The following is a 25,202-nucleotide window of genomic DNA, read 5'->3' as shown; positions in this document are numbered from 1 at the left end:
CCGTGTTAGCCAGGATGCTCTCGATCTCCTGACCTCGTGATCCGCCCGCCTCGGCCAAGGTAGTTCTTTAGGACATGAGTCTGCCGTCTTCTCGGTTTGCTTGCTCCCCGAAATAAAGTGGTCTTCCTTGCCCCAACACCTTATTGCTTGACTTATTGACTGTTTTGCAGCAAGTGGTACAAGCTTTGGACTCGGTTACAAATGCGTGGAATTATGTAGAACAATAAATCATGTTTAGTCCCTGAGGAAGTATCAGTTTCATAGACTCTTACAGTAGTACAGAGATGGATCATTCTAACGTTCATAAACTCAACTGTGTTTGCAGATGAGGAGCATACATTAGGGAGAGGAGCAGGCTGGGTCATGACAGCAAGTGTGGTGGGGACTATGGGTGGGCATGCCCTGCAGTCAGTTTCAAATTCAAAATCAGTCTATGCCAGTATGGGCCCAGAGGCTGCCGGTTTTCTACCTTTAATCCAAATTCCACATTTTAAAGAAAAGAATGCCACTGATTGTTAATTAAGATGACTTGTGTAAGACTGCTCCTCGGCAGAACTGGCCCTCCACACTCAGGTTTTTCTATCCTGTGTTCCTTCCCTTTCTGCCATGATTTGCCCTTTCTACACCACGCTCTGTCATTTTGGAGGGGCAGCTTGATACAGTGGCTAGTCATGTGGTTTTGGGAGCCTGAATTTGAGTCTTGGACCTATTCCTACTCAGGGCATAAGCTTGACAGGTTGTTTAACCACCTTGGACCTAAATTCACTTATATTTAAAATGGGATGATATGGTTTGGCTGTGTCCCCACCCAAATCTCATCATGCATTGTAGCTCCCATAATTCCCATGTGTTGTGGGAGGGACCTGGTGGGAGATAATTGAATCATGGGGGCGGTTCCCCCATACTGTTCTCATGGTAGTGAATAAGTCTCACAAGATCTGCTGGTTTTATAAAGGGAAACCCCTTTTGCTTGGCTCTCATTGTCTCTTGTCTGCTGCCATGTAAGATGTGCCTTTCGCATTCTGCCATGATTGTTAGGCCTCCCCAACCACATGGAACTCTGTCCTTTAAACCTCGTTTTCTTTATAAATTATCCAGTCTCAGGTATTTCTTTATCAGCAGCATGAGAAAGGATTAATACATAGGAATAATAGCAATGGGGCATATAGAACTATAGAACTGTTGATAAGTATGAACTGAGTTAACACGTGCAAAGTGTTATGAACAGTGCCTGACACACAGTGAGTACTCAGAAAGTTCCAGTTATCCTTATTTTTACCTAGTCCTCGGAATAGTCCTTCTTAAGGATACCTGTGTTAGACAGTTTTCAATCATTGTTTGAAAGTCATGAAACCGTAAGACAGAAAATTCTGAAATTCATATTTCCTTTGAATTCAGCCTACCATCTCTTTAATTAGTCTGACTGTGATAGCTTCACTATGTGCTGATTTGGAGGCCAAAGTTTATCTTTTTAAATGATGTAGCTAATTTCAAACTGACTGGATATTCTCTTCTTTTTAAAATAGCAGATTATCTTTCTCCAGCCAGAACTTCCATCGGTTTGTGGGCAGATTGGAGAAGGGAGGTTGGGCACAGCAGGAGCAGGCTGGCCCAAGTTGCCTGTGGTACACCAGGGACATCCAATGCACCTGGGCATAACAGAGGCCCAGCTGCCCAGGCAGAAATTGCAAAATTTCTGGGGTTTCACCATGTTGGCTGGGCTGGTTTCGAACTCCTGACCTTAAGTGATCCGCCTGCCTCAGCCTCCCAAAGTGCTGGAATGACAGGTACGAGCCACCGCGGCCAGCCTAGCTGTAGGAAATTTTTAGTTGAGGAAATCTATTCCAACAACGATGGCTGGACTGAAATAGGTGTGAAACATACTTACAGGTTCTCCACTTGTCCCTGGCTGGTCTAACCACCTGTTAGTCCAATCAAGATAGGTCACCCAGCAGTAAAGCAGGGCTTCTGTGGCCCTCGTGATCATCCTCTGGTCTTTTAATCTCCATAACTATTCTAAGTAGACAGAGGACTACTTTCTTTGATACACTCTAATATAAGGTATAATCATAGGTAAATTAATCCCTTTTAAAAACACACAGCTAGAGCTCACATAGTCAGTGAATTTTATTCCCATTAAAGTAATGCCCTTGGGGGTAGTGTGCTTATTCCACCAATGCTGCTTTAATTAAATCTAGTTTACAATTTTCTGGGAACTATTTTCAAATGCAGTATCTGCAGTGGTGGTACTCTTCTAATTTAGAGGCTGGATTATTATTATTATTTTAAAAACATTATTTTGGCCGGGCACGGTGGCTCATGCCCGTAATCCTAGCCCTTTGGGAGGCCAAGGCGGGCAGATCACCTGAGGTCAGGAGTTTGAGACCAGCCTGACCAGCATGGATAAACCCCAGTTTCTACTAAAAAACACAAAATCAGCTGGGTGTGGTGGCGGATGCCTGTAATCTCAGCTACTTGGGAGGCTGAAGCAGGAGAATCACTTGAACCCCGGGAGGCAGAGGATGCCACTGCACTCCAGCCTGGGCAACAAGAGAGAAACTTTCTCTTGTTGTTTTGAGAAACTCCGTCTCAAAAACAAACAAACAAAGAAACCCCACATTATTTCCAGGCAAGTTTTGTCAGAAAGGTGTATGCTGCCAGGTTGGTAAATACTATTTTTGCAAAAATTGAGATTAAAAACTTGGCTATTGGGCCTGGCATGGTGGCTCACGCTGTAATCCCAGGACTTTGGGAGGCCAAGGCGGGCGAATCACTTGAGGTCAGGAATTCAAGATCAGCCTGGCCAACATGGTGAAACCCCGTCTATACTAAAAACACAAAAATTAGTCAGGCTTGGTGGCACATGCCTGTGGGCCCAGCTACTCAGGAGGCTGAGGCAGGAGAATTCCTTGAACCCCAGGAGGCGGAGGTTGCAGTGAGCCGAGATCGTACACTGTACTCCAGCCTGGATGACTGAGCGAGACTTTGTCTCAAAATAACCAAACAAATAAAAACAACAAAAAACTTGGCTGTGAGATTAAATTTCCTATGTTGTTTGTCAGCCCCTGAAACAATCCCTAGAAAGGAATTTAAAAAATACATTGAGTCACGGTCTATTAACATCATATATGTCTGTTAGCAACTTATTTGATAGACATCAATTTGGATATTTAAATTCTGTTGTACCTGTTAAACTCATCAGCGAATGTACTAACAAATCAACCAGCCCGCTAGCAAAAATTTCATTCATTTGTAGGCAAACTTTGGAGACTTTGCCTGGAACACGGAGGAAGTTTAGGAGGTTTCTGTCTGTGCATCTCCTGTTCCCACAGCACTCAATGGCACCCTTACATGCCACTTACTTCATCTGCAATGCACACACCTCCCCTTGCTCGCACCAGCTCAAAGGCTTCCTTTAGAAACCCCTTTGGGTACTGGACAACTCCATTCACACCCTGCAAAAGACCAGACCAAGAAGACCTATAATAATAGCATCAGCCTTTCAAAGTATACAAAAAGTTAGATCATCATTATCATCAATATCATGATAGTAACACTAGCAATTTTAACAACAGTCTATAGAACAGTTTTCACTACGGGTGAAAAGAGGAGTTATTACTCTACACCATGACTTCTGGAAAAAAGATGCAAACATTGATTATTTTCCGAGATTAGAAAACAGTAGAATAGAGGAATTTGGTGAGACTAACGAAAGAGTTCTTGGGACAATGTGGATGTTACTAAGCAGCTAAAAACGGCCAGGGTTTCCTCTTCTTAAGAATTTTAGGAGTTCAGTAGTTTCACCTGTCTGGTGGAAATGGAGGAGAGGGTTTTTAAAAGATCATTTGAAAGTCAGTGTCTTCTTTCTTTCAAGGAGACCAAGAGAACGAATTTAGAGACGGACACAGTAAACACTTAATTCATTTGGAATTCTCTAGAATGTATGAGTTAAAACTTTCTGATAATTGAAGATTCAGCTCCATTAATGTCTTAGATTCATGTACCCACTTGAATAGGTTCTGCAAAAAATCCTGCAATTGACTTGGCCACAGATGTGCTCAGCGTGTCTTTGAACTGCTCAATATACTGGTCTTTAGCTTGGCAGCAGTCTGCAAAAAACAAACCACAAAGTAAAACAAACACAGCATTTGAAAATGTGAGCCTGATATCTAGAAGCATGGGGAAAAACAGGAAAAAAAAGAAAAACAAAAACCCAGACAGGGTAAGTCAACCAGGGACTGGGAGTGAGGATATGCATTTCTGAAGGGGGAACATTCCCTCTGAACAACTTGTACTTTGGTTCAAGAAGGGAGATTAGGATAGCCATAAAGGCACAAACAAACCACTTCAGTTCTTTCCATCTGGGGAAAAAATGTCCCGAAGTGTCATTGAGCTGGTATAGACAGCTGTTTCACCTAAGGATGCCCATCCTCTAAAACGGGTGGATCTAATTCAAATGGAATTAGAGTGATTTAATTTATTTGAAAGTAACTCTATTTCCTTTCATTGCCATCTAATCTGATGTACAGTTTTAAAGCTACAAAGTGTCTTTGTCTTTAGAGTTAGTAAATATGTTTGTAGAACAATTAGAATTCAGTTTAAAGAGAAATGTTCGAGAGCCAAGTGGCTTCCATCTATCGCAGCCCTTGGCACTTGGTCCTGTGCTTGTTTTTAACAGACCTTTCTCCCATTAATCAGGAGGTTTTTGTGGGCAGGGACTATGCCTTGTTCATTTCTAAAATATCTGTGGCCAAACAAGCTGTTTGGTGCACTGTAGGTGGTGCTCAGTAAACGTTTAATGCATTAAGAAGAAAATATTAACAAATAGTAGAAATTATGGCTGGAGTGAGACATTGAGCAATTTTGCTTGAAGGTCTTTCTTTTTTTTTTTTTTTTTTTTAAGAGGTCTTTCTAATGGGGAAAAGCAGTAAAGTGCCCTTATTGAAGTGATCAGTCTTTAATTCATTACTTCTCCTTTTGGCTGCATCTTACTGCTGATAAACCCACCTGCTGAGTTTTAAATGTCAATAATCACTTTTATATTACTAGAAGACATATTTGTTTTCAAAACTTGCTTTCTTATTCTTCATGATGTCCTATCCATTTCACGTATTTCCAAGCTTATATTTGATTTTCTTTAAATGTATTAAACATATTCGTGTCATAGTCTAGCTGATAATTCTGTTATTTGAAATCCTTGCAGATCTTTTTCTTGATTGTAGAGTTTTGTGTATTGTATATTTATTTTTGACAAGGGGCAGTTTATTTTCCTTGGAATTTCATTTGTGAGAATTCTTTGAGACCCAGAATGAGGTAGATCCCTCCAGAGCCTATTTGAATTGGCAGCTTCCAAGCACGCAGGGCGTTAGAGTCTAAGAGTCCTTTAAATTTTAAGCTTGAGGAAATGAGCATTCACAAGGCAAAGCCTTGGAGAGTCAGCCTGCAGATGAAATTTCCGGTGGTGGTTCCTCCCAGTCCCTCCACTTCCATTCAGCACCAGAATCCTTGCAGGCCCTTTGGCCTGTGACAGGTAACGCGTTCTTGGTGGTGTTTTTAATTCTAGTTGACCTATGGATGAAGAGGTGGCCCCTTGGGGGCTCCAGCTTTGTGGCAGGGGAGGGTTTCCTACAAGATCCATTACTTTGGCTGGGCCCTGGACTTCGTCATCTCTTCCCTGCACTCCACAGAGCCATCAGCACGGAAGCTCACGGTTACCAGGTTCAACACATGCTCTCAGGGTCAAAGCTGCCTGCACTGCCCTAATGATCTCTATGCGTTTCTGAGAATTCGTGCTTTCTTGTATCCATGCTTTGAAGGGAATGTGTTTCATTTTATCCAGAATTTTTTAGTTGTTTTCCACTGGAGAAAAGCCAGTGCTATCATGGTACCAGTACCAGCTGTCCATCCAGCTCAGTTGTCTTAGTACTAACCATATCTACTTTCCCATCCTGCTTAAAGATACTAGAAACATTTCTGCCTTGCTTCACCAGCTGCAAGCCTCACCACACAGACACACAGGCATGAAATCCTGTGGATGGCAGAGGACGAGAGGAGAGTGGGAAGATTGCCCAACAGGCTTGCCCAAGCTCCAAAAGCCTACATCTGTGTGTCAAAATTGAAAGTGGGAATCACCAAGGAAGCAGGAAAGGTGAGAGAGAGAGAGAAAGAGAGAGAGAGAAATTCTTCTATTCTGGAATAACAAAGGTCCCAGATCAACTGTATCCATACATGACTGAACCTTCAGAATTTTTATCCACACCTGTTGTTTGGTTCTAAACAGCACCATGCAGTCTCTGAACTTAAACTTATATCCATAGATGACAGAAGGAGTGCAGAGAAAGATGTGGATGGGATGGAAAGCCCCAACCCAAGTGACAGTGAAAGCAGTCTGGGTCACCACCTTCCATCCCAGTGCTTGCCTGGAGGCATGGATGCAGTGCTGTCTCCACGGTGCTAGACAGAAGGAATAGAAACCTTCTGCAATCACCATCAAAACCAAATTTTATACCTCAGCTCTTCATTAAAAGTGAGGAAATGCTAGCTGGCCCCGAACATATTTTTAGGTTATGTGTGATATTCGGAAAAGTTTGATTGACAGAGGTACCTGATGTCTTTGGTTAGCTGGAGGTTGGAGGTTGAGGGTGTGAGAAAGGAAGTAATGACAAATATATCAAGCCCTCAAAGTATGTTTTTGGCATCACTTGTGTTGTTTTGATGAGAAGAATATAGTAGACAAATAAATTTATGCCTCTAGAGACAGAAATTTCCCGTTTTTATTGGGAAAGGGAAACAGCTTCAGATGACCCTAAAAGATGGTCTTATGTTCAAGAGACATAATTTGGAAATTTAACAAGCCCATTTGTAACTGGAGAAATCAAAGAGTGGAGTTTAAATTTGGGCAGAACCAAACCAAAAGGTTTTGCTTGAACCTGTGCTAGACCTTTCATGACGTTTTCCCTCTCTGCCCACATGCTCAGCGATGAGAGAGTCATCGACTGTGATGAGCTTTTTACTTTATTTCACACCAGCTGCATTGGCTCATTGCTGGAACCCCAGGTTAGGCCTCTTCTGCAGAGGCTTGGCAGGAGGAAAACCCCAAGCGGGTGAAGACAGGATGTTCTGTTGAATACTGCAACAGGATGGCGAAGGAAGAATTTATTCCAGCTGGTGGTACAGAAAGAGTTACGTTGAGTGAGGAGCCAAGAAAGAACTACAAGTTTTAAGAAAAACAAAACTTGTCTTTCAAAAGAAAAAGAATGACATGATCAGTACCAGGTTTGGAACATTGTGGGGGCAGTAGGTAATGAGGATTGCATCTCATCATGGTTTACATCTGAAACTCAGGGCCTGGAATGAACCCCTGGGGAGAAAAAACCCTGGGAGGTAGATGGAGTAGAACAAAGAAATATACCACATAAACATCTAGATTAGACTCGCAAAATGACCCCCCACCTCTGTTGGGAGAGATGACATATTTCTGAGAGGAGAAAAATCTCTACCATGGTTGGTGCCTCAATTCCTCTTAAGGTATTCCTATCAATAGGTTAAGAGGAATTGAGAACAAGCAACATCTATAGTCAAAGAACTGCACATGTTTGGATGCTTCTGTAAACATATATGAATATTCCAGTTTACAGCAAAGACTAAACCCTTCCCAGGTACTAAAGGCAGTGGAGGAGGCTGGGGTCCTTCTTTTGTATTCCAATCCTGTTCAAAGATTACATACATAGTCTTGTCTCTTGAAGATATGAGTTAAGAAAACAGCTGGCTGGACACGGTGACTCACGCATGTAATCCCAGCACTTTGGGAGGCCAAGGCAGGCGGATCTCCTGAAGTCAGGAGTTCGAGACCAGCCTGGCCAACATGGTGAAACCTGGTCTCTACTAAAAATATAAAGATACAAAAATTAGCTGGGCATCGTGGCAGGCACCTGTAATCCCCGCTACTTGGGAAGCTGAGGCAGGAGAATCGCTTGAATCCAGGAGGTGGAGGTTGCAGTCAGCCAAGATTGCGCCACTGCACTCCAGCCTGGGGGACAAGGGTGAGACTTCGTCTCAAAAGATAAATAAATAAATAAATAAGAAAGAAAACAGCTGACTTCAGATATGCCAAAGACAATAGTTCAGAGCAGAAATGTACGCCTGTCACTATCATTTAGCCTCTAGATGCCACTAGAGAGACCATGGACTTCTGGTATTGTCAAATTCGCTTAAGTAGTCCTATAGTAGGCCTTACAGTAGGCTTGTCTCTCTTCTATATGGAAAGAGGAACATATGGCAGGAAAAGAAGGAATGGCCACCTCTTGAGTGCTTCTGTCTACTAGGCTCTGTGCTGGTGGTTTTGCAGTCAGACCAGGGTCTGGGAGGTGCATCAAACTGATTTTAGTTCTTGTTGCCATACAGATACAATATTCAAATATGGCTTTACCAGGTATTGCTGTGGTCTGGTTTTCTCTACATAAACTCTCTATGCTTTATCTCATGAAGTGCTGCGATGGTGTTGGCAGCAGCCAGATAGTGCTGTCTCTGTTTTACAAATGAGAAAACTGAAGCAAAAGGGGAAGCTTTTGCTCATAGCCGAACCATGCCAGAGCTGAGAGTGGAATCCATCTCTTGACTTCATGCAACTCCTCAGTCCTGGCCTGCAGGACAGGAATGATTTTTCAGCTTGGGTTTATCTTGACGGCACATCAGTGTGGATGAGGATGGCTATAGGAATTGGGAGCACTGGTTTTGGAGTGAAAAGACCTGAGGTCAGATCTTAGCCCTCCAGTCTCCTCTGTGTGAATCTGGCTTTCCTCATGTTTAAAGTGAAGAGTTTGATTTATAACTTTATAGCTTTACATTTCCTTCTGGTTTTAAATTCCGTGAGCGTGACATCTTGTCTTGTTCCAGTACTTACTTTTTCATTTTCTTACCTCCATTTTGCTATTATGTCATCTGAATTTTAAGACGACGGTGAATTTTCTTCCTTTCAGAGCTGGTTTTTAAGACTTCTGTTTTGTATTTTTCCTCTCAACCCAGTGATTCATACTATTCCATTAAAAATCACTGGGCTGAAGCTTTTAGTTATTTCCTTCAGAGCTACTAAGGAGCAGCTATTCAAAAGGTTGCGATGACAAATAGGAGGCAGGGCTTGTTGATTAGCAAGGAACAGGTGATGTTTCCTGCCTCCTCTCCCTCCTATTAAGTATAGGTAAAGAATGCAAATAAAAATGTGATTGATAAATGGAAGTTCTCCTTTTGAGAAAGCCTTTGAAACTTTTGCCAGGGTTGTCAGCAGCCTGAAGGAAGGGCAGCCTTGTGTTTTGTTTGACAGATGCTCTCATTTTAGCTGGCAGTCCCTGGAGAACTTTTTGACTGGAGTTTTGAGATTCCCAAAAGCATTATTTTCCCTCCGTCCATTGGGATTGGTAAATAATCCCACCTATCTTGATTTCTTGGGTTTTCTTTTTTTTTTTTTTTTGACGGAGTCTTGCCTTGCCACCTAGGCTGGAGTGCAGTGGTGTGATCTCAATTCACTGCAACCTCTGCCTCCCAGGTTCAAGTGATTCTTGAACCTCAGCCTCCTGAGTAGCTGGGATTATAGGTGCACACCACCATGCCTGGCTAATTTTTGTATTTCTAGTAGAGACAGGGTTTCACCATGTTGGCCAGGCTGGTCTCAAACTCCCGACCTCAGGTGATCTGCCCGCCTCGACCTCCCAAAGTGCTGGGATTATAGCCGTGAGCTACACACCCCGCAGGGGTTTGCTCTTTCATGCAGGCTGGAGTGCAGTGGCATAATCATGAATCACTGCAGCCTCAAATTCCTCAGCTCAAGTAATCCTCCCACCTCAGCCTCCCGAGTATCTGGGACTACAGGCATGCCACCACATCAAGCTTGTTTCATTTTAAAATTGACACCAGAGCTATTGCTATTATAATAGAGCTAATAGAATGCCTTGAATCAAGTACCAGCTGATAGTCATTTTTTTAAGCTTGGCTCTGATAGCATGAGATGCTTTTCCTACATGGCCAGACAGATGGTCTGAGAGTGAAGTGATAGCAGACCTAAGTGTTGATTCAATGAGGAATAACTTGGTTTCTTTCCAGTGTTGTTTCCTCTGGCTTTTCCCTTTTCCATGTTTTCAAATTCAATTGTTCCTTCAGGGATAGGTGTGCTTTTATTCGTGCCCTTTCCAACATCCAACCCTCCACTGGCCCCTCTCTTGCCCAGTCGGACCTGGTGCACAGCTGCACTTCCTGATTGTTTGCACTGGAGAATCTCGACAGTGGCTTCCTCCCCAAGGGCCACGAAAAACATCTGGACACATTGTCTGCAAATGACAAAAGAAGGAGTGTGGCCAAACATGAACACGAGACAGCCCATTTAGGCCGCCATCAAGACAAGAGGGCTTCTTAGTTTTCCTCCCTCATTCTTCCCCCACTTAAGATGAAAACTGAATAATCTGCTTTGCAGAGATAATTTTTTCTTAGAATCAGCTATGTGGGCACTCTAACAAGGAAACTGATTTCAATGTTAGCCTGGAAACAACTTGCTCAAGGGTGCAGTGGGTAAGGGCATCTGAAAGAATAAGAATAATTAGGTATCTGATTCTGATGCTGAAAAGGTGGGTATAGTAAGTGGGAACAGAAGGTGAGTACAGTGATGACTTCATAGAAATTTTGTGCATTCAAGATTCTCAGAGCTTTGCAGTTTACTTGATTTTATTTAAAAGCAAAATAAATTTTAAAACCCTGTCATTAATTATTACTCAGATTCGGAAGGCCTTTCTAATGGTGTCCTCAAGTGGTCTCCAATTCAATTAGGTCAAATTGAGCCCCTGATTAATGACAGGCTTTATATTAGTTTCTAATCCTTATACCAGGAAAACCTGATCAACTACTTCACATACCCAGCAGTCTTTAAAGAAACAAGAGAAAAATCTCCAAACTCACTGGTTGGCAACCTGTCCCACCAGGGAGTTCCATCTTGTAGGTCCCTACATTTGTCAAGCCAAGTGTGTAAGGACTGCATCCATGGTAGGCTCCTCTGCAGAGAAGAAACAACAGGAGGATTGAGTCAAGTTCCTGGTCCACTGAGTAGGACAAAAGAGAAAATCCAGGAAGGTCATGAAGATGAAATAGAACATCATTCACATCCACCTCTGATTTCTAAGAACACATCTAAACCTACGTCAGGTGAATGTACTTAATAGTCTTTTCTAGTTGTTGTTAGAAAACATAGATTTGAAACTGTGAAAGGAATTTTGGAGAACATTTGTCCAAGACCTCCAATCTTAGGACCTGCCCTACTCTATTACTCCATCATAATGAGAATCATCTTTTAGCAACATACCAGAAATTATATGTTCAATGAATACCAGTCTTCGAAGTAGTCGCCTTGGGAAGCCAAATATTTTTTCCTGTGATATACCTGTTGTTCAATATCTTTAGGGACTTACACACCTTATGAATTACCTTATTCTCCATCTAAGAAACATAGGTTTTGTATCTTTTGAACCTGAAACAGTTATGTTTAGTATAAATGCTCCTGATCATCAGTGTCAGCTTCAAATGAGTTTTAACAATTTTCCATACCAAAATCACTTTTAAACAAGGATTTTGGACTATTAAGACTATTCAAAAGAATGGTTGTATTAGGTCAGTGCAAAAGTAATTGTGGTTTTTGCCATTACTTCTAATGGCAGAAATCTCAATCACTTTTGCACTGACCTAATATATCTTGAAAAAGGAGACACAATGTGTGTTGAACCCTGGTAGCACTGTGACTACTTAATACTTACCTGGACATACACATTCTGGAATGTTATTTCGGTAATACATTAATCACAATTCTTTATTGCCATATTCCTGATTCCTGTAATAACTGCATGCTCATTTGATATGGAATGTGCAGTATTGAATGTGCTATCATAAGGATTAAATAAAATCTTCTTTTGAATTCACACAGAAATTATGACCAGACAGGTTAAAAATGCCACTGTTTCTTCATTCCATCAACTTTTACCGTAAGTCATTCCTATCTTTTACATTAACTTTCAGGAGTCTGTTTAAATGTGCTGTGTACGATTACCCAAGGAAGGTAACTGTGAGCAAAATGCTTAGTTTTCTATTATTTTTAGTTCTAATATAGCCATTAAGGGTTTATTAATTAATCTGTTATCAGTGCTCAAAAGTAAATGGAAGAAGCAGAAATATACAGGGTTACATGTGCATCCTCTGAACTTAAGGAGAATAAAGGGTGAAAAACGGGTGCAGCTAGCCCTATGAAATAAGCGGACAGCTCCTTATCATAAGCAGAAATTAAAACGGGCTAGTATTTTTTGGTAGAGCCTTGATCTTCTAAGGTGGGGAACAGTCCTTTACTGCTTGATATACGGTGTGGTCCCTGCCACACCTTCAAAGTTAAAAAACTGTCATGTGGGTTTTTCTTTAATTCCATAGGAGGATCTATGACATAATGAGGACTTCAAGCTGTTTGTGACCAGTTGGGGCCCCCTCTCTTGTATAAGGCTAACTTGAATGCAGTTATCCTGTTATAAAATTCAATTGACCAATCCTTCCTTAAAACTTAACAATTAGAACAATATTCCCGAGAAAACCTCTCTCCCACTCCATGCTAATGTAAAGATACACATTAAGAATGGGGGTAAGTCAGTGTTCCTAAGGTTGAATATTCCAAGTGGTGATTACCTGAAAGAAATGATGTCTATGTTGTTTGAGTGCGCCCTGGCCATCAGCATGGCCAGCTCATTGGCTTCTGAGCCACTGTTCACCAAGAAAATGACCTAGAGAGGAAAGGAAGACATGTGGCCTCATAATTTATTTCCTTATTACCCATTCATTTAAAATTGCTGAAGGGCATGTGTCCAGCCCCTGAGTATTAAGGAGAGTTCCCTTCATATCAGCTTGGATTACCCAGCAGTTCCATCATTTAACCACATATGGATTTCATAGCCCTTCCTCCAGTAGCCGCTAAGTGCTAGACGTACAAAAATGGCTAAGAGATTGTCTCCGCTGTGGAACATTCCGGGCTTTCATTGGCTTTATTTGATGGTCTGCAAAATGCCAAGAGAGGAGACTTGCTGAGGGGCACACAGCAGTGAGTAGCTGATAGATTCAAAGATTGGATTTCTTGGCTCCTGACCCTAACCCACTCACCTGATTCTAAAGGCTTGGAACAAGACAGGACCTCTGACCCTACAACTCCAGGGGTTGTCCCAGCCTGACTGTGCTGTGTGTGTGAATGTTGAAAAAACAAGTAAACAAGCCGGGTGTGGTGGCTCAGGCCTATAATCCCAGCATTCTGGGAGGTTGAGGCGGGCAGATCACTGGAGGTCAGGAGTTTGAGACCAGCCTGGCCAGCATGGTGAAACTCCATCTCTAGTAAAAATACAAAAATTAGCCAGGTGTGGTGGCAGGCACCTGTAATCCCAGCTACTTGGGAGGCTGAGGCAGGAGAATCGCTTGAACCCGGGAGGCAGAGGTTGCAGTGAGCCGAGATTGCACTATTGCACTCCAGCCTAGGTGACAGAGTGAGATTCCGTCTCAAAAAAAAAAAAGAGAAAAAACAAGTAAACAAAAAATGCAGCTCAGCCTGGATGAAAGAACGGGGAGAATGAAAGCGAACTGTGCCCTCCAGACTCAGGGACTGGAAGACATGTGTTCGTGACTCTGCTGACTCTCTGCTTCTGCTCTTCCGTGAACATCTGGGGCTGAACTGAGGTTGCAGTTCTTCCAAATTTCTTCATCTATTCCAGGTAATGTAGACAACATGGTAAAATAATAATAGCTAACACTCGAGACTAAGCGCTGTTCTAGGTTCTTCATATGTATGAACTCATTTAATACCTAAATGCAAATCTTGGTCAACATTTTAACATCTCAGTTCAATTTAAAATATCAGTCATTTCAGATGCAGAAAAACAGCTCATGTAGAAAAAAATATCTAAGTGTATTTTGGACCAAATGAACCAAATAGCATTTATTTAAAATAGTTTCACTCTTTGTAAAAGAAATGCAAATAACTTTGCAGAAAGGCTAAGGAGCAATGAGATAAAAACCTCTTGAGGACATAGATGAGAACATCAGCAGGCCTATGGCTCCCGGGAAATGATTTCTGCAAAGATATGGCGAGGAGAGCAAGCAAAGAGAGACAGAGGCTCAGAGGTGACACAAGGGAACACTGGCTTGTTTCACCAGCAATTCATAAATTCCCTTCTGTCTGATTGCTTTCAGATGTAGCCATCAGATCACCACTACAGATGTTCAATGCATAGACTAGATTTCCTGCCCATGTTCCTGCTTCCTGGGGCAGCTCCCCTGGAATCATAAGACTCCTGTCCCTTTGAGCTGGGAGCATCGTACCTTTTTTTCTCCCCATAAAATTCAGCTCCTGTAGGAAGAGCATTGTACCTTAAGAGGCTCAGGAAGAAGTGCGGCAAGCTTCTCTGCATATTCGTGCATTGGAGGGTGGAAGAAGACAGTGCTTGTATGCCACAGGCGGCCGAGTTGCTTTTGTGCCACTGCGTTCACTTTCCTGGATAAGCAGTAGAGCAGTTACCTGCACTGCGTGTCACGCCCCTCCTGCACACACACTGGCCATTGGACCCGAACGTACTGTTTTTTCTCAAAGAGTTTCAAGAGGCAGATTTTATTTACATGTGAGAATAAACTCCTTTAACCACTACGGGTGTCCAGAAATGGGTCGTGTTGCCTCAAAAGGTAATGAATTCCTCTCCAAGAACAGGGTTCAAAAGAAGACTCAATGATTACAGGGATTTTAGAAAAGAAATACCTAGTTTAGGAGGAAGTTTGGGTTTAGAATTCCTTCTAACTATGCTTTCTTATTAGCCATCCTTTGAAGAGTTTGGAAAAAAAGATGACTAGTTGTAAGCCTGAGTCCTTTCCATTTTGTTTTTCTAAAGAAGAATAGATACATCAAGCACACGTATGCAAGATCAATAGTTCTTCCCTCCCTTCCTTCCTTCCTCTCTTTCTCCCTTCCTCCCCTCCTTCTTTCTTTCTTAAGGGATGAGTTCTCACTATGTTGCCTAGGCTGGAGTGTGGCGGCTATTCACAGGCACAATCATAGTGCACTGCAATCTCCAATTCCTGGGCTCAAGAGATCCTCCTGTCTCAATCTCCCAAGTAGCTGGGACTACAGGTGCATGCTACCACGTCCGACTAAGATTAATAGTTTTTCTGCAGGGAGATTCTAATATCTGAGTCTGAACAGGGGTTAGTGTGGATGAACATTTTGTAACTATAAAGCCACATTCTTTGAAGGATTGGGCCAACCTTACAGGATTAGAAGTTTCATACTGAGAGATAATAGGGACTAAGGATGATAGATTTGTGGAACCTGACTTAGCTTTGAAAACACAAGCCAAGATGTCTGAACTTGCTGTAAAGGACATTAATTGCTAAAGTTTGTTACATACCAATTTTATTTGTTTTTTTTTTTTTAATTAATTTATTATTATTATACTTTAAGTTGTAGGGTACATGTGCATAACGTGCAGGTTTGTTACATATGTATACTTGTGCCATGTTGGTGTGCTTATTTGTTATTAATATCTTTCACATCAGAAAAAATCAATCCAGTGGGTAAATATTTTGAGAAATATCAGATTATACAGATGTCTTTACTATAGGACATTTAGTACCTATAATAGACTAGTGTACACTGTTTCTCTTCAGAAAGGAGAAATAGTTTAAAGTGTTTCCCAAACTTATTTTCTCATGGGACCCTTTTCCACGAAAACTCCTGTGATCAATGTTCCATGAAACTCACTTTAGAAAATTGTGGAGTATCAGTAAATTCTTGAAAAGAAGAGACACTTGACAAAAACATTGTTTAGTAAAATAAATGAAAGCCACAGGAGGGGTAAAATAGATGGCTTCCCATTTCCAGGGAAGACTGTCAATGTTATTGGGAAGATTCAATGAGAATGTTTGAACTTATTTTCTATTCCATTTTCTCTACTTCTTTTGTGTATATTTGTCCTACGTTTGAAATTGCATCTGACATTTATTTTGGATACTTCTCGTGACTTTGCATGGGACTAGGGCCTCCTGATCATGAAAGAGGGTAGGAGAAGTGAAGGGGAGGAAAAGATAAGGGCTGGAACCCTGAGGCGCACTCACTTCTCACCTCCTGACAGCTGTGTGAGGGGGAACTCTTGGCCTCCTGCTTTGATGGAAGGTCCCACACCTATTCAGTTTGTTTTAGACTTGCTGCTTTATTGCTTTCCCCTAACTTAGTGTGAGGTTGCATTGGTCAGATTATTAAAGGAAAGAGAGAACAAACATGAAATGAGAGCACTGCATGGAAACCAAGAATGCTCCAAGGATATCTGTGTGGGCGAGTGTACCGTCATCACTGCAGATAATCTCTAGATTAATTGATCCATACATTTCCAGGTAAATTTCCAGCTAGAATTGCATATGTCTCTTATCATTCTTCTCTTCCTCTTCCATCTCTCAGAGGCCATGAGAAAAATTCCCCAGGCTAGAAGCTATTTCTCATCTCTCATCATCCCTCGCCTGACAAGCCTGTCATGTGTTTCTCTGAGAGCCGCCTGCCTTTCCCTTCCCTTCCTTTCCCTGAATGCACCCCTGTCTTTGGAAAGCTGTTGCTAATGAGAAACACACAGCAAGACTCCAGTCATGTGGTACATGCCACACTACATGTGACATGAGAATAACAAAATCTTGCATTGTCAAGAAAAGGAAAAGAAGAGTGTCAAGATTTTGTACTCAGGAAATAGCAGGGAGTATGTCAGCCACAATCTGTCATAGATATTTTTTAACCAAGATAAGCAAATCAAGAGTTTGGAATCACTAGCATAATTGTTTTCCATGCATTCTTTTGCAACAAAAATCCCCAGATTTTAAGGATACTCACGGGTGGCAGTGGCCAACACTGACAGTAACAATCCCGGAAAAGAAATCCAGGTATCTGTTTCCCTCAGCATCAAAGAGCCACTCCATGTGCCCCTGATGGAGCAGCAGGGGTTTCTGGAAATACGCCGTCACCACAGGAGAAAGGTGTTCCTTGTGGATTTCCAGGACACGATTGTAGCCAAGGGACTGTAGATAAACAAAATTTAAACCCACACACTTCTTAGAAGGTCAATGGTAGCCAATCTATGAGTAATAGTGCCCAGTCTCTCTAGTGGATGGAGCAGAGGGCTGCTAGCCTGTAGAGGCTCAAAAGTGGGTGTACTTACCCAGTATCATCCTTGCAAGAAATTAAAGCCTTTTCTTTTAAGGAAGTGAATTATTATTTGTAGGCTTTCAATCTCTTTCTAGAAAAGGGCTGGAATTTCTACCTATCAATGAAAAGCCTTGGCTTTGAGTTGATTTTAACTATGAAAAAAATAGACTTTGGAAGTAAATATCTGAACTAATAAGCAATTAGTCTGAACTAATAAGTCATTTTTGTTGTGGTAGTGTTTTAAAAAATAAAAATGCAATGAAGTGCTAGTCATGTTTGTATCTTTAATTATAAAGTATCTCTCCTGTATTTCTCTTCTTTGTGGATCCCTCATGAGTACCTATTGATTCTACAATTTCTATCCTGTAAGTATCATGTAGAATAAAGGAGTTGCTGTGTGTGTGTGCGCATGCACAGGTACATGCATGAGAGAGAGAGAGAGAGAGAAAGAAAGAAAGAAAGAAGGAAAGAAAGAAAGAAAGAAAGAAAGAAAGAAAGAAAGAAACAGAAAGAAAGAAAGAGAGAGAAAGTGAGAGAGAAAATGCCAGCTCAATCTTTATTAGCCTGAGAACAAAAATATAACTTTAATTTTGGCTGGAGGGCTCAGGAAGGTCAGATGGCCACATGAGTCAGTTAAAACAGGAGTAACATTTACTTTAAAGCCAATGTGTGCCATCACATTTGTGATGTGTGTGTATCTCCCTGAAATGCATATATTAATTATAATGTATAGTGTGTTTCATGTACTGTCTTTGCCTCTGTCTCTGTCTGTATCTCTCACACATGGACACCAATTTATATACTAGCATTAAGGGAGTAAGAGGGTTTCGGATGCTTCCAATGACTTAGAGGTACAATATCTGGAATGAGATAGATTAGTGGCAAGCAGGGCTATTTTTGTGTCATTCTTAAGGAAACAATCAATTGAGACCTCCCCAGAGAAACTACCTCTTTGAGTGTTCTTAAAGCCCTGAATCTTACCTGGTATCTTTCAGGTGTGAAGTCACATGGAGGCATTCTGGGCCTTGTATGAAGACTGAGCTTGGTTACTGATGTCCAGGAAGCACCTACCGAAAGTGAAGTGAGTTAGAATCCTCAACTAAGCATGACATAGGTCTGTTGGTGAAAGTCACCTGTAGTTATCCAAATAAAACTGCTTAGACAATTTTGTTTATTTCTTAGTTAAAAAATCATGTAAATCAGCTTTTAGTTTGGATTTAAAAACTGAGTATCTCAATAATGAGTTTTCTGGAGGAAAAAAAAGATAGTTCTTCTCAAATGTAGTCTGGAAAAACAATCTACTGCAGTCCCTCGCAAGTTTGGGAAGCTCAGTTTAGGCCAACTGTCCGTGTTACCCTCACCATGCTGATTCTCTCATCAGTAGACAAAACTTCTGCCAGTGTGATGTGTTGTTGGAGTCCATCCTCTGTTAATAGAGGTGCTTTTTAGGCTTCAAGCTGCCTAGTGCCTGAATTCTAGTGTTTAGTCAGTGCCTGGTACCTGGTTAGCTGTCAGTACACATGGAATTAATGACTGTTGACTATTCGTGTAGGGAACGAGGAGAGAGGCAAGTGTTAGACAATACATTAGACTAATAAACACAGGCAAATAGACCCAGAAGACAAAACCTCCCCCACTCCAAAAAAAACTGCCAACACAGGACTGTGACAAAACAGGGATAAGCTGAACCAGATTCATTAAATATTTGGAGCTAGGAGGGACCTTACATTTGTGTGTGAGTGTGTGTGTGTGTGTGTGTCAAAATGCATACTTTATAGATAAGGAAACCAGCGTAAAGTGGTAAATTAATCTGTTTAAGGCTATCAAGCTAGTTAGGTGAAGAACAAGAACAAAACTCCTCTGACTTCTAGCCCCGTGGTCTGTTTTGCTCATTCCTCAGCCATTTCCACCCTTCCCTGGCAGCACAGATTTTGGCCCCTCTGCAGCAGTGGGATGGAATAATGGAATCAGAACGTTAGAGCTGGAAGAAGTTTCTGGAGAACTTATAAGTACTCCTAGGAAAGATGCTCCTAATTTTGAAGACTAAAGGTCAACATTAAGATAATTTTACAGGTGGAGAGAGCTGAGGAAATTATGTCTCTTTCTCAGCATGAAGGTTTGAATGCAAGAAAGAAATGTTAGTGTTTTGTGTGGCTATGAAGTCACAGTCCTGAGAAACATAATGAACAATTGTATTTTTAAATGAAGATGGAAAGTAACAGCTCTGACTATACCTTCTTTCAAAGAGACCCCATTCACTTTTCTGCTCTAAGTAATCACTAATGTCATTAATTTGCTCTTACTTTAAAAGCAAGTGACTTTTGATTTTCCATGCATAGAAAGGACCAAAAAATTCGATAGCTTCAGTTTTCTGAGAATTTCACTTTTTAAAAAGCTTTTCATTGTGTCTCTCTGCATTAGTTATGCTTCTGAGATGGAACAAAAATTCTAAGTATTTCTAAGAATTCAAAAATCCTTTCGTTTCTTCAGTCTCATTTTTCTGTCTGCAAAATTGGAGTTGCCCATTGAGGAGGTTGTAGATTCTCTTGACTCCAGGGTTATAGGATTTACGAAAGTAGGCTAGAGGGGGAAGGGAGTTGGAGAGAAAGACTTGATAAGGAAAAGCTTGAATTTTAAAGTCAAGGCAGGTTTATTTATTCATTTATTCACAGAAGTGATAAGCATATGATGGTGGAGTGAGGGCTTCAAATGAAATACATGAAATTCTGCAAGGAAGAAAGAAGAGGAAGAAAGAGAAGAAGGGAGAAAGGAAGAAGAAAGAGGAAGGAAGAAATAGAGACAGATAGTAACGAGCAAGTAGGAGAAATATAATAGGAGTCAGTAAGTGAAATAAATCTGGATAATACCTCCAAATCTATTGACTGTCATATCACCCCTCTTAATAAATAACTAAAACTCAAAAATAATAGTAATAATGTTGATATTTGATGGACAGAAAGAAATAAAACTGTTTTGGTTTTTATTATTTGCCAGAAAAAAATTAAAATCTAGTTATCTAGATAATTGCATGCATTCTTTATTCAAAATAGCCCGGATTTTGAGGATGATGTAAGAGTTGAGGGTTCATAAAGCTTTTTGGGGGCTCCTGGAGATTGTGTATGTGTGTATATGCATATGCATACCTGTGTGTGTGTGTGTGTGAGAGAGAGAGAGAGAGATGGAGGTAGAGGGGAAGGAATGAATGAGATTAAGATTAATAAAACTATATCCAAGGTCTATTTGTGAGTAGGTATTTGTTTTGTTTTGTTTTGTCTTATTGTTTTAACTAATCGGATAGTGTCTTTTTAGGCTAAACAGATGACAGCTAATGATTTTCATCCAATTCACCAATTTTCACTTCAATTCACATGAGCAACTCAAGACATTGAAAGATGGAATTCAATTTGGAGAACAGCATCGCTTTTGCATAATAAATGCCAAGTGGGTAACTAGCAAGCTTTCATTTCCCAGCTGCCCAATTCTCACAGAGTTCTATAGCTTACAGGTCACCGTAACTTTGTTTTCTTTCCCCAAAATCATGATGTCAAATGACAAAAACTGTTGGGCAAAGTAAGTGAGAAAAATCAATTTTTTTTGGCATTTGGAAACTCTTGGGAAAATTCTCTTTGTAATGATAAAGAGTTTTTCAGTATTTATAGCCAGTTTTCAGCCCAGAGGGAGTATTTATTAAGGGCTTCCTCACCTTTTAAAATGAAAAAAAGTTTGTAAAATATTTGAAAATATGCAGTGGACACAGTGTGATTTATTAAAATGCTAATTATTATTATTATTATTGAGACAGAGTCTGGCTCTGTTGCCCAATGCTCATATAATGTGCTAAAATAACAACATGCTATCTCAGCTGCGATAATTTAAAAAATCAAAGGAAAGCATTCAAAATAAAGTATGGCTTTAATTTACAGATGCCCGGGGATGATTTCTTTTTTTCCTTTTTTGAGACAAGGTCTCCCTCTGTCAAACAGGCTGGAGTACAGTGGTGTGATCATGGCTTACTGTAGCCTCGACATCCCAGGCTCAAACAATTCTCCCACCTCAGCTTCTTGAGTAGCCGGAACCATAAGCACTTGCCACCATGCCCAGCTATTTTCCTTTTTCTACTTTTAATAGACTTGGGGTCTTACATGGAGTGCAGTGGTGGAATCTCTGCTCATTGCAACCTGTACCTCCCAGGCTCAAGCAGTCCTCCTATCTCAGCCTCCCTAGTAGCTGGGACCACAGGTGCATGCCACCACACCCGGCTAATGTTTTGTATTTTTAGTAGAGACCGGGTTTCTCCAGGTTGCCCAGGCTGGTCTCGAACTCCTGAGCTCAAGTCATCTGTCTGCCTTGACCTCCGGAAGTGTTGTGATTACAGGCATGAACCACTGAGTCTGGCCCCAAATGCTAATTCTATCTCATTTCTGTATAGCATCTTAGGTAACTTGAAAAAAACCTTGTCACATTTGGAATCTCATTTAATACTTAGGATAGCCAACGAGTTAGAAAAGGAAGACTTCATCCTCCATCCACCTTAGAGTGGAGTCAGTGACAGATGGAATTTGACGCCTTGGCAGTTTTGAAGTCCCTCACTAAGGTCGAGGGTTTGAGACACCGCCTCCCATGGAGGCCTGCTGAAGCTGTGTTGGTGTTTGGATGCCTGAATGACAGTGTCTGGTCGGCAGAGAAACTTTTTCTCCTCTGCTTCCCTGTCCTGGAGCTGCCAGCTTGGAGACTGCAGAGTGGTCCTTTTTCCTTCACTCATGGGACTGCAGTCTGCAGGACACTGCCGAGGACCCTCGTCATTGCTGTTGGGTATCATCCAGCTCAGGACATGATCTCTCGCAGCCCTCTCTGTGGAGGTCCCCTCTGTCCCGTGCGTGCTCTGGGTGAAAGGATGACGGTGACGAATGCCAGGTGCCTGCATCCCCCCAGCAAAGCTGCTAAGAGGCGGTTCCTACCAGATTTTACTCTACTCCTGCCTGGCCTTCCTTGGTTTCTTTGCGTGTGGGGTCCTGTCCACCTCCTCAGCCTCCTGTCGATTCTTTCAGCCGCCCTCCCTCCTTGCCTCCATTCCTTCATACCCTTCCAGTATATGCCCTTTTGCTGAAGCCAAACAGGGGCAGTTGTGTCTGTCCACAAGCGAGAGCGCTGCTCGATTCCTGATTCTGAGGTGAGTGGGTCTTCCTTCTGCATGTTTGGGAGTAGTCATTCTCTGTGATCACCCTCCCTGGCCCTTGGCATGTGTTAAATCAATTCTGACTGTGGCAAGGCTGCCTGGAGGGGTGCACATGGGAGGCCCCCCTTTAGGGTAAATTTTGAATGTTTTCTTAAAATAGCCTTGGCAGGAATGGAGAAACATCTCAGCTAGAAATGGATTACTTTTTGTGCCCCCCTTCCTTTGTGGGAGAGCAGACATATATTAGGAAATTGCTACAGGGAGCACATACCTCAGCCGCCTGCAAATGTTATACATTTCACAGTCATTAGCTAATTGTAGGAAAGAATGCCCCACTGAGATATTTCTCCACACTTTTGTACTGAAAGCAAATTGCTTCCATAACTTTGCATACAGTTAGCCCAAAGTGATTGTGCATATCAAAACGTAAGCAAGGCTGGACATTTTAGGCATATGAATATTGTATAGTAACTATGTAGATACTATGCAAGAATTGTGACTTATTTATTTTTGCATATATAACAACACTTGAAACATGGTAATCTCCTTACCACAGCCCCTTCCCTTCTCCCCTCCCCCATTATATTTTTCTATTCCCTTTCCAGATTTGGTTTTATTCATGGTATATTTCTCTACTGGATACATACATAAATACATACATACACACACATATATATATTTACATATTTACTTACTCGTTTATGTCCATCTCTTTCCTGAAATAGAGGGCAGGGGCTTTTTCTTGCCTATTGTGGCTAAGTCTGCAGCACTGGTGCATAATAGATGCTCATATATTTTGCCTGAATGTATATTTCGCATGTGGCCGGTGCTCCCAAAGTGTATGTTCAGTGAGTGTGTGTTTAGATGAACAAGCACGAGCAAGCGTAGACCTAGGTAGAGTAGGTAAGAAAGTAGACATAAAAGTCCCAAAGGTTTTTGCAAGGCCAGGTAATGAGGATGGCATTCAGTCTAGGTGGTGTAGTTTTCAAAGAGTGCTCCTTCGTAGTGTCCTTGCTGGGCCTATGGTAAGGCATCCCCAATGAGTTGATCAAGATCTCTAGGTACTAGGACTCACCTGCCCTGTCTAGGTTATCTGCTGCTCCACTGTGCAGCTACACAATGCTCAGAGGTTGGGGTAGGAGAGGGGAGGGGGCAGCCTAGGGCATTTCTCTTGCTAGGTCAGCAGCTGGTACTTTCAGCATAATTTCCTCCTCACTGAGCATAAGACTGGGTATAATTTTACCTGCTTCTGAGAAAACGTTGGAGTTAAGTGATGTTCTGGCAAAAAACTCATGACCAAGGGAAAAGAGCAGTCCAAACAGGACTGGAAGACTGGGGGAGGATAGACAGGGCCTGGTAGAATCTCTCCGAGTTTGGAGTCAGATAGGCCTGGCTGTGAATCCCAAGTTGTCACTTACATTTTTCTGCCTTGGACCACATTTCTTAGATATTCCTTATTCCCCTGTCTCCTCATCTGTGGAATGAGATAATAGTACTCACTAACAAGTTTGGTTGAAGATAAAAGGACATAATGCATTGAAAGCATCATGCATGTATCGAGTTTCAAAAAATTGCAATTTTCAGGAGGAAGAAAGCAAAGAGGAGAGGAAGGAAGGAGGGCGAAAGGGAAAGATGAGGAGAAAATGAAGACAAAGTTGGTCACAATGGGGAATGGAAAATGGTCCCCATACCTGTTTAGGGCCTGTGAAGCACAGGCACATAAATGTACAGACAGCTGCTTAATCTCATGTTTGCATGAGGGAATTTGCTGGGAAGGAAGCGGGGCTTTCGTGAAACAAGATCCATGTGAAAATCACAGGCACATAGGACATCACTCATAAAGCCACCAATGTCTAGTTACCCCACATCTCCTCATATTTCCTGTTCCTGCTGCAGAGAGGAGAGTTTGAGTGGATGGGGAGGGCCTGGGGTCAAGTCCTGGCTTGGATGACTCTGGGTAAATCACAGCTTTTGTTGGTAATTGAGACAATGGTCTCACTTCCTAGAGGCATGATGAAAATTCATGCAGATGCTTTATGTTTTTTAAAATAGTCATCCTAGCCAGGTGCAGTGGCTCAGGCCTGCAATCCGAGCACTTTGAAAGGCTGAAGTGAGAGGATTGTTTGAGCCCAGGAGTTCAAGACCAGCTTGGGCAACACAGTAAAACCCCACGTCTACAAAAAGTTAAAAAAGAAAAATAGCTAGGCATGGTGGCATGTGCCTATAGTTCCAGCTACTCAGGAGGCTGAGGTGGGAGAATTATTTGAGTCTGGGATGTCAAGGCTGCAGTGAACCATGATCACGCTACTGTACTCCAACCTACGTGACAGAGGGAGACCCTGTCTCAGAAAAGAAAAAATAGAAATCATCCTTGGGCATCTGTAAGTTGAAGTCACACTTTATTTTGAATTGCTTTCCTTTGGTTTTTAAAAATATTGCAGCTGAGATAGCATGTCATTATGTTGAAAATAAGCATAGTCAGGTTTTATTATCATGAATTTCATTTCAAAATAAAAGGGAGCTTTACAAAATATTGGCTATGAAAATGGGGCATCGACTCAGGGTGAGAACCTGTGTGTTAAAAACATGCCTCATCTCTAAGACCTCATCCAGGTCTAACATTCCAGAATCCCAGGCAGCAGCCTTCAGAGCTCAAGTCTTCCCCTCTCGCTGATCCTCAACCGACCCATGTCCCCCTGGTTTCCACTTACGGCTCAGGAAAGGACGCATCTCAAGGATCCTGGGAGCGGAGGTGACCAGGCACAAGGGTCTCAGCAAATGTCTCCAGACTAGAGTCAT

At 41.8% G+C, this 25,202-nt stretch overlaps 1 protein-coding gene across 1 annotated transcript in view; it reads right to left on the bottom strand.

Annotated features, from left to right (window-relative positions):
* The window catches only part of AGXT2 (alanine--glyoxylate aminotransferase 2), a 50,482-nt gene extending 25,280 nt beyond the window's left edge, over window positions 1–25,202 (bottom strand). Inside the window, exons 1-9 of the mRNA XM_011969129.1 lie at window positions 25,115–25,202; window positions 18,209–18,297; window positions 16,916–17,100; window positions 14,422–14,545; window positions 12,700–12,794; window positions 10,942–11,035; window positions 10,226–10,319; window positions 4,009–4,109; window positions 3,363–3,455 (exon numbers count right to left, since the gene is read on the bottom strand). Coding sequence (XP_011824519.1) covers window positions 3,363–3,455; window positions 4,009–4,109; window positions 10,226–10,319; window positions 10,942–11,035; window positions 12,700–12,794; window positions 14,422–14,545; window positions 16,916–17,100; window positions 18,209–18,297; window positions 25,115–25,202 — 963 coding nt within the window. The remainder of the gene's footprint in view (window positions 1–3,362; window positions 3,456–4,008; window positions 4,110–10,225; window positions 10,320–10,941; window positions 11,036–12,699; window positions 12,795–14,421; window positions 14,546–16,915; window positions 17,101–18,208; window positions 18,298–25,114) is intronic.

The sequence above is a fragment of the Mandrillus leucophaeus genome, unplaced genomic scaffold (genome assembly GCF_000951045.1).
Source record: "Mandrillus leucophaeus isolate KB7577 unplaced genomic scaffold, Mleu.le_1.0 Scaffold873, whole genome shotgun sequence".
Lineage (NCBI taxonomy): Eukaryota > Metazoa > Chordata > Mammalia > Primates > Cercopithecidae > Mandrillus > Mandrillus leucophaeus.
This window is presented reverse-complemented; position numbering and strand designations above follow the sequence as displayed.